The sequence below is a fragment of the Thamnophis sirtalis genome, unplaced genomic scaffold (assembly GCF_051295495.1).
Source record: "Thamnophis sirtalis isolate CommonGarterSnake01/CBP01778 unplaced genomic scaffold, rThaSir2_p1.2 scaffold_2, whole genome shotgun sequence".
In the NCBI taxonomy this organism is placed as follows: Eukaryota; Metazoa; Chordata; class Lepidosauria; order Squamata; family Natricidae; genus Thamnophis; species Thamnophis sirtalis.
The window spans coordinates 79,997,818-80,010,787 of NW_028261382.1; the positions used below are offsets into that span (position 1 = coordinate 79,997,818).

The window sequence follows — 12,970 nt, forward strand, 5'->3', positions numbered from 1 at the left end:
ATACATACAAACAACAAAGTGATAAGTCATAGATTATAAATTGTAAGATACAAGCCTAAATCATAAGATACCAATAGGAGAAGGTAGTAAGAAAGATGAGAAGGATAATAGCAATACAGTCAATGTAGTCTAAGATGAGATTCTCAATTGCGCCGAGGTGGCGCAGTGGTTAAATGCGGCACTGCAGGCTACTTCAGCTGACTGCAGTTCTGCAGTTCGGCTGTTCAAATCTCACCAGCTCAAGGTTGACTCAGCCTTCCATCCTTCCGAGGTGGGTAAAATGAGGACCCGGATTGTTGTTGGGGGCAATATGCTGACTCTGTAAACTGCTTAGAGAGGGCTGAAAGCCCTATGAAGCAGTATATAAGTCTAACTGCTATTGCTATTGCTATTTAAGTAATAAGACTTTGGATCTAACTCCAAAAAATAGGAAGGACCCAAACAAAGGTTTAGGTTTAATTGAGTGGTTGACATATGTATTTAAAGAGTTTCTATTTGTACCATTTTTAACAAAAAGTTTTTATTGGCAGTGTTAGCAGGTAGAGGGTGGGGAACACAGGAAGCCATGGAAGATTATAGCCTGGTGATCTCTGGAAGGATTGGGAAGACAGTTCCAAGAATTCCCAATTAGTATGGCCAATTCTGGGAAGTAGAGTTCAAGAACATCTGGAGAACATTATATTTGGAAGGCTGATCTATAAGCTAATATAAATCTGGTCCCTCTCCATTCTGATTTGTAACCTTCTCCGTAGGATTTTCTGATGGAAACTTTCATCATGTTTAAAGATTTGATTTGGAAAAATGTCTATGCAAATGACTGGATGGTGATGAACATGATGCAGAACAGGTAAAAAGTCTCATTGTCTGTAGCCCAGAATATTTCCCCCTCCAATTCTTTGTGTCTTTTTTTAGCACAGTGTATCAATCAATGGCCATTGTTTCATGATCCTTGAAGTCTGGTCTGGATTAAAAATAAATGTGATTGAGAGAATCCCTGCAGGATTGCTCAGCTATTCATAGTGGTTTAAATTCTCTGCCTTTAGTAGCGTGCTAACTTGTAAATTCTCTTGACTGTGGTTGCTTAGAACCTTCTAAATCAAACCTTTCAATTTGAGAAGGCAGACATTTATATGAAAATTGGCACCATTGCTTTAAGAGCAGTGAAAATACAAATGATGCCAAAGAAGTTGTGAACACACAGCAGGCACTTCCTGTGGTTTCAATGGGACAAGGAGGTGCTTTTAGCCTCTGCCTTTCTCCCAAGCTGTTTTATAAAATGGCTCTTCCCCCCCCCCTGCACTTTTCCAGGATTTTCCTTCGAGCCATCAATCAGTATGCCTCTGTGCTCAATCGTTTCTTCTTGGATCAAGCAAGCTTTGAGCTTCAGGTAAGAGAGAACAGCCACTCCCTTTAGTCACAAGGGGCTGGTGGTTACCTGGAAGGTGAGTCTTTACCATTTACCAGATTTGTAAAACAAGATATCATGGTCAAAGAATGCACATTTCTTTAAAAAGACTTACCAAGTTTGAGAACTTGCTTGGAGAAGTCAAGAGATAGCCAAGGGATCTTCTTTAACATTTTTAAAGCATCAGAAAACATGGCAGATAGGGCCATATAATACGTCAAGTTTTCTTCTCCCTTAAATGCTGAAACACGTAAGTCATTCCTTTGTCTTTTAGCTATATTTTGAAATCTTATTCTCCGTATAGTCCCCGACTTACAATCATAATGGAGTTTCCCCATCATAGTGATAAGTCATGAAAGTCGTAAATCAGATCGTTCCAATCCAATTTTATGATCTTTTTTGCAGCAGTTGTTAAGCATGAAATGAACCAATGGTTTGTTGTGGGCCGGTTTTGCCAAAATGCCTAATTTTTTTTTTCAAAACCACCATAAAATGTGCTGGGTATAGCAAACATCTGCAAATGCAAGCCGATTGCTGAGCATTCAGTATACAGACACATGACCCCATTGGGAGGGGTGATCACTTTGGAACCTCATTGTAAGTACCTCCAAGGGAGGTATGCTGTAACTTCAAATAGTCGCTCAGGGACTGGTCATGATTTGAGGACTTACCTGTACAATATCTGGGTAGTTCTCACTTCATATTGACAATTGCATTATGGTGACAGTGATTGGAGGGGGGGCGGTGGAACCTGTTTCAAGAGATTCCATAAAACACTTGGATTTCAGCTTGTTTATCTCTGACTGAGGCCAATGCAATCGTGTTAAGACCATTCTTACATCAGGGGTGGGTTCCTGCCAGTTCTAACCTCTTCTATAGAAGAGGTTCCACAAATCTACAGTGCCATTTAGAACCGGTTCCAGATCCCTCCCCCCACCCGTCCTCACATCATCAAGATGAAGAACGAGAGGAGGAATTCTGGGAGTTGAAGTCCACAACTCTTAAAGCTGTCAAGTTTGAACACCCCTGGGGGTTTTTTTCCCTAAAGGGTTAGGGGTGCAAGGGTCTTGAAACTTTACAGCTTTAAGACTTGTGTGCTTCAAATGCCAGAGTTTCTAAGCCAACATTTTGGTTGCTAAGCAAGAGCGTTGTTACGTGAATTTCACCACATTTTATAAGTTGGCCATGCCCACCCAGTCACATGGCTGACAAGCCACTCCCATCCGGTCACATGGCCAGCAAGCCACTCCCACAAAACAGACCACACCTACAGAAGAGGTTCCAAAAAAGTTTTGAAACCCACCACTGTCTTACATGCTTCAAGGTGTAGTGGATAGTTAAAACCATAATGTAGGAGAAGGAGAAGCAAAGTCTAGAGTTCTTACCTTCCCATAAACAGTCTAAGTCCAACGCCTTGTGAAATTTGCTAACTCTTTTCTAGCACCAATTTAATGCTCGCCATTAGTTAGAGCCTTGTGTATAGATATGGACAATAAATCAGCTTGACTGGAACTTAACAGTTGGTCTTGTTTCTGCCTGCCTGACACCTGGTTGTCAAATTCAAATTTTTCTCCTAGGACCGTGATGGTCAACTTAGGGCACGTGTGCCCAAAGTGGCACATGGAGCCATGACGCTTGGCACGTGTGACATCACCCATTTCTCTTCTGGGTTTCTAGCATGCATGCGCATGTGTGTGCGGCAGTGCTGGAAACTGGAAGAGCTGGTCCAGGGGTGGGTTTCAACCAGTTCGCGGCGGTCCCCGCGAACCAGTTGGTCAGCGAACCCGGAAGTAAGTAACTTCCGGGAACGGCGAAGGGCCCACCTGCGCGCCCGCGCTCCTTACCCGGTTTTGACGAGTTCTGCACTTCCACGCATGCGCAGGACGCATACAGCGCCTGCGCGATCCTCCAGGAGCAGCTGGAGCATCGCACAGATGCTAGTACGCATGCGTGCACTGCGCCGTGCACGAGGACGCCGCCGGCCCCGTTCCAATCGAACCGGTTGGAACGGGGCGAGAAACCCACCCCTGAGCTGGTCTTCCATTTTCTGGCATTAACATGCGCACCAGCCAGCTGATCATTGCATGCACATGCTCGCCAGTAATTGGAAGTCTAGCTGGCTAGCATGCATGCACCCACCAGAAACCAGAAGTGCATTTTACGGTGCATGCATGCCCCCTGGGCAGCCCCACTTCTGGTTTGCATTTCAGACGAGCGTGCATGTGCACTCCCTTTTCAGCACTCAGTGCCAAAAAGGTTCACCATCACTGTCCTAGGATATCTTGCCTGCCAATAATTTAGCAGGTGGATATAAATACCTGAATTGATGAAGACGTTGCACTAAACTATAATTTGTTGAATAGTTCAATCAATGCTTAACATATTTTTTGGAGTCAGTCCTCAAAGATTCAGAAGCACATTTAGGTCCAACAAGCAGCTTCTCAAGTTCTTGTTGGAGCAGACGTTTTGAGAACACAAATTTTAATAGCTCTCCTATCTTACATGCCATTGTATAATTTTATCTTATTTTACAATTAATTTGGTCTGATCTCTCTCTCTCCCTCCCTCCCTCCCTCCCTCCCTCTCTCTCTCTCTCTCTCTCTCTTCCATGCTCCCATAGCTATGGAATAATTACTTCCATTTGGCAGTGGCCTTTCTTACTCATGAATCCCTTCAACTGGAGACTTTCTCCCAGGCTAAAAGGAGCAAGATAATGAAGAAGTAAGTTTTCACCTGAGTTTTTAATTTTCACTTAAGTTCTCCCACCACACAAAAGTAAGTATTTCAATTACTTCTGAACCATCACATTTTCCTATATGGATGATACTGAAAATCTGAAGGATGGGTATATCTAAAACATGCATTAATGTTATTTCAGCCCATGAAGCTTGGTTGATTACACATTCTGATTTTGATGCCCATCCTGATTTCTCTCTGGGAATCAAAAGAAGTATAAATATTGCTCTTGGCCTCAATTAATCCTCCAACAATGAACCTGTGAAGGATGTTGGTTAGCAAGAGAGTAGCCACATGTAATAGTTGTTTCCTAGTTGATTTGGAACTAGGAGGTAGTTATGCAAAAACTGTACCAATCTTCTCCTTTCTATGATGTGGTCTTCTTATCATATCACAGGAAATTGCTAGAAAGATCAGAAAGTCTTCATCTTAATATACATCAAAATATATTGTCCCTATAGGTACGTTGGTTATTTTTATCCCATTCAGTTCAATAAATACCACTAAGGAGACCTTATGCGACAATAGTCTGTAGCACAGAATCAGTATTGGTTTTAGGAAGTTACTAAAGAACATAACACCTAGAAATCTGATGCGCCTCCATAATTAAGCAGCTATTTAAACTTGAATATTTTCAGTCCTGCTTCAACATCCTTAACAGCTGCATCCCATAGACTTCCATACTTTTATACGCACAACTCCAGCTTCAACTTTCATCAGTTATTGATGTGTTACTGACTGCTGCTGTTGACATGTTTCTCGGTGAGTGGGATTATTATTCGTCCTTGGACACCAGAGGTAGCGATGGTGGTATGTGATGGTTTATCAGGTTTTTTTCATCTTGATAAGTTACCAGAATCACTTCTGTGATTAGTTAGCTATATAAATCCTTTAAATAAACAAGCAAATAAAGCATTGGTTACAATAATACAAATCAATAATATAAATGCTTGTTTGAAAGGAAGTTTCAGACTTCATTCCAAAGATGATACTTGGAACAATAATATATTTTGTACCCAGAGATTTAAGCAAAATCATTGAATGTTTTCTCTCTCTTTTCTCTCCCCCTCCCCTGTAGATATGGAGATATGAGGAAGGAAATTGGCTTCCAGATAAGGGACATGTGGTACAACCTTGGTAAGCAGTGAAGCAAATTGAAAGAACAAATTGACTTGCAAAGTTGGACTCTTGGATACCGAAAGAATGATTGGGAACATCAGCTCTTTTGTTTGTGTCAAAAGAAGGGAACACTAATCACTACCCACAAGGAGGGGTTTCTTTGACTAATAAAAGGACAAGAAAAGGGAGAAATGGAATGTATTAACTATTATGTGAAGGGGAAAATACACATATTTATCCAAAGATGTTTCTTCCAAAGGCAACAGGACTTCCTTTGTTTTTCCTTGAAGACATTTAGCTTCTCATCCAAGAAGCTTCTTCTGTTCATAACGGGGGGGGGGGACACACTAATAAAGTTTCTTAAAAATATATGCTTTGAATGCTGTATAAATGCATCTACTAGGAGATCAGTCCCTGAATGAAGTGAATAAGCCTCCTAGTAAAAAAAAATGAATAATCTGGAGCAGTTTTTCCCAATCTTTAGCCTTCACCTTCCTGTAATAAGCAAAATGACCATTGCTGTGATTTCTGGAGGCTGGAATGTATGCATTTCGAGGGTTCCCAAATTCAAGAAGGTTGCCTGTTCCAGATACTTTGTTTCCCTGAAAATACGACCTATCCTGAAATTAAGCCCTAGCCTGATTTTTACATGTGTGCCCAAAATAAACCCTAGTTAAGATCCCGCTCACTCCAGGGTGGGGTGAAGTGCATGCGTAAAAATTAAGCGGGGTGGGGGGAGTTACCCTACTTACCAGGCCTTGCACACACTAACATCTGCCTTGCCTTGCCAGCCGGCTTCTTCTGCAGCTGCTTGCTGCCACTTGCGTGCATTGTCCCTGCCCTCTGTTATCAGCTGCAGAGGCCTTTCCAGAAGGCCTCTGACAGCAAAATGGAGGTTGGGTGCCACACATTCAAGTGGTGGCAAGCGGCTGCAGAAGAAGTGGGCCGGCAGCGGGCTCCTGCTGGGTGGGGCTGCTGGTATTATTTTCTGGGAAACATGGTAGGTCATGATCGTATTCCTGAGAAGGTTTTCAGAAGTCTTCATTAAATGGGAGAGAACGAAAGACAACAGGCAAAGAAAAAGAGAAATAAGTTGAACTAAGGAAACATTCCTAATGTTTTATAACGACTCTCCCCTCATCTTATCTCCACTGATATATTGCTATGATGGTGAATTCCTACAGAGTTTCGTAGGAAACTTAAGAGAAAGGAGGATGAGGTGACAGAAGGTCTCTGTTGGACTGTTTGCCTATGAAAGACTTTAAAAAATGAATTGAAAGGGATTTATGACTCAACAGCAGCAGCTGCGTTAGACAACACAGCCCATCCGCTTGATCTTCACTCCTGTTTCCCCCTCCCCTTTTCTGTTTTCTCAGGACCTCATAAGATCAAGTTCATCCCTTCTATGGTGGGCCCCATCCTGGAAGTGACCTTGACGCCAGAGCCTGAGCTGCGGAAAGCAACCATCCCTATCTTTTTCGACATGATGCAATGCGAATTCAACTTCAGTGGGGGCAGAAATTTCCGTATGGTACAGAATTGGCTTACAGAACATGGGGGAAGTTTGAGAATTAGTTTCAAGGAATTATGAATAAACCGATGAGGCCTGCAAGGGAGAGACACCTGAAGGCAAAACCCTGGTTTGTTGTTTAGAACAAAGCATCATTCTTTGGTGTATATGAACAAACTTCAGAAGTTGGTTTGACTAAATCAATATCAAACCACGATTGCCTAAAATGAACTGTTATTTGGCTTCCAATAGGTCTGGCTTACCTAAAATGACAGAGAGAGATAAAAATAGGACTGATTGATCCATCTATCTTGGATCAATCCTCAAAATAATATCAAGGGACAATTGGACTATCCAATGAGTCAATAAATTGGGCTTAAAAGGAATCAGTAAATGTCTGGGGGTTAATAGATGGTTGACAAATGATGAAGGGTCAATTGGCATCAGTTGATCTTCTGGGAACATCTGTAGAACTTCATACTAATCTCTAGTCTGTATGGAAGGTAGCTAGCAGTGGGACAGTGTTACCAAGGATTGGATGGTCAGCACCAGCAATAAGCAGTCTTGAATTGTCTCTATTATTATTAGTAGTAGTAGTACTGTACTATTACTTAAAAGTCATGTTTATTAAATTATTTTCATATTAAATGGAGGGAGGATCAAGGAACAAGCTGAAATTTCTTGAAGGAATCAATGGACTGAAGAGTTTGGTGACCACCTTGTTTTCTGATTTTTTTAAAAAAATTAATGGAAATCCTTTAAGTAATGTTTCCCCTCCCCTTTTTGGTCTTTAACCTGCAGTTTGAAAATGAACTGATCACTAAATTAGATCAAGAAGTGGAAGGAGGTCGGGGAGATGAGCCGTACAAGATCCTGCTGGAGAAACTGTAAGTGTGTGAATGTTCTTGATTATCTTCCAGGTCACGTTTAGTCATGTGGTGTTGCTTTCTCACATTCCATTGCACAGGGAACATGCCAGCTTCCCAAGCACGCCATGCACGTTTATCAAATGAGCAAGAGACAAATACTTCTTTTAGTCTCCAGCATGAACATTTTTTATGCATTTATAGAGACACATAATACACACATTCATTGAATTTATACACACACATTCATTGGAAGTTAATCTGTGTGTTGATTGAACTTGCATACAGGTGTAAGCATTCAGTCTGAAACAAAAGCATTTATTTATTTATTTATTTATTTGAGTTGTAGAATCATAGCATTGGAAGGGGCCATTTAGAGGTCAGCCATCCAATGAGGAATTTAAACCACAGCATTTTTGATAGGTAGCATTTATTTGAACCCAACTCAGAAAAGAGGAGCTTATCTCCTCCATCAGTAACTCATTCTGTTGTCAAACAGGTTTTAGGAAGAATGTTCGGTTTTTGAATACTCAGCTGGAATTTTAGCACAGCATTTTCATATTTACTAGCTGGATTTGCTAGCAAACTTTAACCTTCTATTAGCAAAATGCAATGGGTCTGTTCACACAACCTGCTATGCCAATGAAGCTATTCCTTAACTTAGACTACAGTCGTGACCCGTCAAAACCGCGCTCGACTAAACCGCGCCCGATTAAACTGCATCGCTGACGTCATAAACAGGGCGACAACAGCCAGCGCGGAGAAAGAAGGGCGCTTTAAATAGCGCTTTGAAAGCAAGCCGATTCAACTTAAGGTAAAGGTTAGGTTTAGGGTTAGCTTTAGGGTTAGGTTAAGGGTTAGGGTTAGGGTTAGGTTTAGGGTTAGGGTTAGGTTAAGGGTTAGGGTTAGGGTTAGGTTAAGGGTTAGGATTAGGTTTAGGGTTAGGTTAAGGGTTAGGTTTAGGGTTAGGTTAAGGGTTAGGTTAAGGGTTAGGTTTAGGGTTAGGTTAAGGGTTAGGTTTAGGGTTAGGTTTAGGATTAGGTTTAGGGGGGTTAGGTTTAGGTTTAGGGGTTAATTTTAGGTTTAGGGTTTACAGCGTGCTTCTGTCTCCGCACTGTTGTCGCCCTGTTGATGACGTCAGAGACGCGGTTTAGTCGGGCACGGTTTAGTCGAGCGCGATTTTGTGGTGGAACCGACTACAGTTGGGGTGAGAATTTCCACTGCTAAGCAAGGCAGTTGTTAAACGAGTCACGCCAGATTTTGTGAGCTTTTTGTCACAGTTAAGCAAAATCACCAGACGTTAAGTGAATCATGTGGTCACAAAGTGAATCTGGTTTCCCCTGTTGACTTTCCCTGTCTGAGAAGGTCACAAACGGTTGTCATAAGCATCATAAATAAATGCCAGTTGTTAAGCATCCAAATTGTGATTATGGGGATGCTGCAATGCTTGTAAAAGCAAGGATTGCTCAAACTTCACTTTCTCCAGTGCCGTTGTAACTTTGAATGGTCACTAAATAAATGTCTGTAAGTTGAGGACCACCTGTGCAAATAGTCACATTATAGTTTCAAGTGAATGACCTATTTTCCACACCATGCTAAGACAATAACTAGCAATATTTTTGTTGAGCCAGAAGGATTTCATGTGGATTGGCCACAGTGTATTTATTTGTTTGTTTATTTGTATGTGGGTATGCATACGTCCTTGTATTCTTACCTTCTACTGTGAGCTCATGTACTAAGAATAGCTTAGAAATAAAATAAAAATCAAATCAGTAATATCCAAAAAGGGACGTGGTGGCTCAGTGGCTAAGACGCTGAGCTGGTCGAAGGTCGGCAGTTCGACAGTTTGAATCCCTAGCGCCCCATAACAAAGTGAGCTCCCATTACTCGTCCCAGATTCTGCCAACCTAGCAGTTTGAAAGCATGTAAAAATGCAAGTAGAAAAATAGGGACCACCTTTGGTGGGAAGGTATCAGCGTTCTGTGTGCTGTTGGAGTTTAGTCATGCTGGTCACGTGACCACAGAGACGTCTTCGGACAGTGCTGGCTCTTTGGCTTTGAAACGGAGATGAGCACTGCCCCCTAGAGTCGGGAACGACTAGCACATATGTGCAAGGGGAACCTTTACCTTTTAATATCTAAAACTTTAATGCAGATGATCGGTCATAATATTTATCTTCCCGATAAGCTTTTTACTTCTACATCTTTGGATCTAACCCAACACATTATTTAAAACCAGGGGCTATGATGTTCTCTTTTTATTCATCTCTCTATTTTTCTTTTTTCTCCTCTCCTCTTTTTTGATCCCATCAATGGAAATGTCTGCAGCCTCTTGGAACACTGCCGGAAGCATAAATACCTGTCAAGCTCAGGCGAAGTCTTTGCCCTGTTGGTTAGCAGCCTGCTTGAGAACCTCTTGGATTACCGAGCGATTATGCATGATGGGAGCAAGGAGAACCGCATGAGTTGCACTGTCAACTTACTGGTATGGGTGCAAATCTTGGTTCTTATGAAACCACTTTAGACCCACTTTGGACCTGCTGCATTAGAAGCTTAGGAACTTATATGGGTTTAGCATGATCTTTTCTTATTTGCAAAGCGCCTATAATCTTTGCTGACTTTCATCACTACCATGCAAGACAGGCCACTCTTGTTCCCATTATACAGGTTGGGGGCTGAGATTACAAAAGTGTTGTGGGCCGCCAGCAGCAGCAGAGTCAGACAGTAAGGAGGTTGGGGAGGAGCATGAGCCAATCCTGGAAAGATGGGGAAGGCTCAGACGAGGGCTCTGCATCGGAGGCAGAGATGGGGCCGAGGCCATCTGGCAGTGATCAGGTGCCTACGGAGCAGTGGTGGGTTTCAAAATTTTTTAGAACCTCTTCTGTAGGTGCTTTGTGGGGGTGGCTTGTCAGCCATGTGACTGGGTGGGAATGGCCAACTTATAAAATGTGGTGAAACTCACTTAACAACGCTCTTGCTTAGCCACCAAAATGTTGGCTCAGAAACTCTGGCATTTGAAGCACACAAGTCTTAAAGCTGTCAAGTTACAAGACCCTTGCACCCCTAACCCTTTAGAAAAAAAATCCCAGGGGTGTTCAAATTTGACAGCTTTAAGACTTGTGGACTTCCAACTCCCAGAATTCCTCCTCTCGCTCTTCATCTTGATGATGTGCGGACGGGCGGGGGGAGGGAGCTGGAACCAGTTCTTAACGGCACTATAGAAGAGGTTAGAACTGGCAGAAACCCACCCCTGCTATGGAGCAAGACAGCAGTAAGGCAGAGGAACAGCTAGAGCATGTTCCTTTTGTACGCATGAGCAGAACTGCCAGAAGAAAAGAATAGCTAAGAAATCAGGGTTGACTTAGAAGTAAAGTCACAGGTGGAAGGTGATTGGGGTCTCCCATAGGGAATAAAGGAGGAGTGAAAGGGAAGTGGACTCTTGCTGGAAACAATTTGTTCCTTCAGTTGTTAGATTTGTTTTAGGAGTTTGAAGATCTGTCCGTGAATCCCAGGGACTTTCTGCCCAGTTTTTCCTTGCATAGCACCTCATTTGGAAAGTATTTACATAGCAGCTTTCCAAGATAGATATGGTCTGTAGTCATAATTACTCCTCTGAAAAACTGTTTGCCAGGCCTTGCTGAATGCGAATGAGAGGAATTCACATTCATTTAATAAAAGGGGTTTTGTTGGGACCAGGGCTCTGCCTCGTGCTTTTTGGGGAAGCCTAGGTCAGAACCAAAAAAAAAGGGTTTCCATGCAGCCACCCAGTGAGTTCGTTATGAGATCCCTTGTCACCCATTGTCACCACAAAACCACATTGGCTTGGGTGTGATTTCCACTGTTATTACGTCTGCAGCACCTCTCACAGGACAAGTGCATCAAGATCCATCCACAAGTGCATCAAGATCTTGAGCCTAAAATCTAAGGTGTTAGCTATTCCTGCCTGCTTAGTATCATCCGCAAATTTGGTAAATTCCCCTTCTATTCCCTCATCTAAGTCCTATATGAAGATATTGAAGAGTACTGGGCCTAAGATGGAACCTTGTGATACCCCACTGCTTACTTCCCTCCAAATAGACTCTATATGTAGAATCAGTTGAAGCATCACATCACACCATAGGTATGGAGACTGAACTGTAATGTAGTGGTGTCTAAGTTGGCAAACAATATTTTTCACAGTTTGATTTAAATCAACTACAGTTTGAAAGTCCATAGCTTGCCTATGAATACAGGCTCAAAAGCTAACTGACAAGCTTGCGGTGATGTCCGAACTGGATCAAAAGTTGTCCATTTTTAACATTCTATTACTGAATTTATTTGGTTATTCCCAAACTTGTTTTTCCTTTTGCAGAATTTTTATAAAGAAAAGAAAAGAGAGGATATCTACATCAGGTAATGTCAGTAGGTCTTCAGACTTCTGAATAAGCTGTCACAAAATAGTATAGTACTTCTGATTCTCAGACAGTATGTTGTTGTTTTCTAGGTACCTATATAAGCTGCGAGATTTGCACACTGATTCCGAGAGCTACACTGAGGCAGCTTACACACTCCTGCTTCATGCAGAGTTACTTCAGGTAAGTGTGGAAGATCTTGAATAGTAGATCCATGTACGGCACTTTGCAATAATCATATTTAAATTTTGTTAAGGCAGCATTTCTCAACCTTGGCAAGTTTAAAATGTGTGGACTTTAACTCCTAGAACTCCCCAGCCAATTCTGAGAGTTGAATCCACACAGGAAGAGCAAGAAAAACAAAATGCACAGGTACAGTATATGTGTTACTTGCTCAATAGCAGTACCTGTGAGAGGGATCTTGGAGTCTTCATGGACAACCATTTAAATATGAGCCAGCAGTGTATGGCAGCAGCCAAAAAAGCCAACGTAGTTCTAGGCTGCATAAACAGAGGGATAGAATCAAGATCATGTGAAGTGTTAATATCACTTTATAACGCCTTGGTAAGGCTGCACTTGGAATCCTGTATTCAGTTTTGGTCGCCACAATGTAAAAAAGATGTTGAGACTCTGGAAAGAGTGCAGAGAAGAGCAACAAAGATGATTAGGGGACTGGACGCTAAAACATGAAGAACGTTGCAGGAACTGGTCTAGTCTGATGAAAAGAAGGACTAGGAGAGACATGACAACAGTCTTCCAATATCTTGGCTGCCACAAAGAAAAGGAAGTCAAGCTATTCTCCAAAGCACCTGAGGGTAGGACAAGAAGCAATGGATGGAAACTAATCAAGGAGAGAAGCAACTTAGAACTAAGGAGAAATTTCCTGACAGTGATAACAATTAATCAGTGGAACAACTTGCTTCCAGAAGTTGTAAATGCTCCAA

The 12,970-nt window shown here is 42.1% G+C and overlaps 1 protein-coding gene across 1 annotated transcript in view; it reads left to right on the forward strand.

The window, feature by feature from the left end:
- DOCK5 (dedicator of cytokinesis 5) overlaps positions 1-12,970 on the forward strand; it is a 134,223-nt gene that overhangs the window by 91,252 nt on the left and 30,001 nt on the right. The window contains exons 29-37 of the mRNA XM_087706193.1: positions 753-847; positions 1,309-1,387; positions 4,026-4,126; positions 5,220-5,278; positions 6,637-6,791; positions 7,572-7,657; positions 9,964-10,120; positions 11,987-12,027; positions 12,119-12,209. Of these exons, the coding sequence (XP_087562319.1) occupies positions 753-847; positions 1,309-1,387; positions 4,026-4,126; positions 5,220-5,278; positions 6,637-6,791; positions 7,572-7,657; positions 9,964-10,120; positions 11,987-12,027; positions 12,119-12,209 (864 nt within the window). The remainder of the gene's footprint in view (positions 1-752; positions 848-1,308; positions 1,388-4,025; positions 4,127-5,219; positions 5,279-6,636; positions 6,792-7,571; positions 7,658-9,963; positions 10,121-11,986; positions 12,028-12,118; positions 12,210-12,970) is intronic.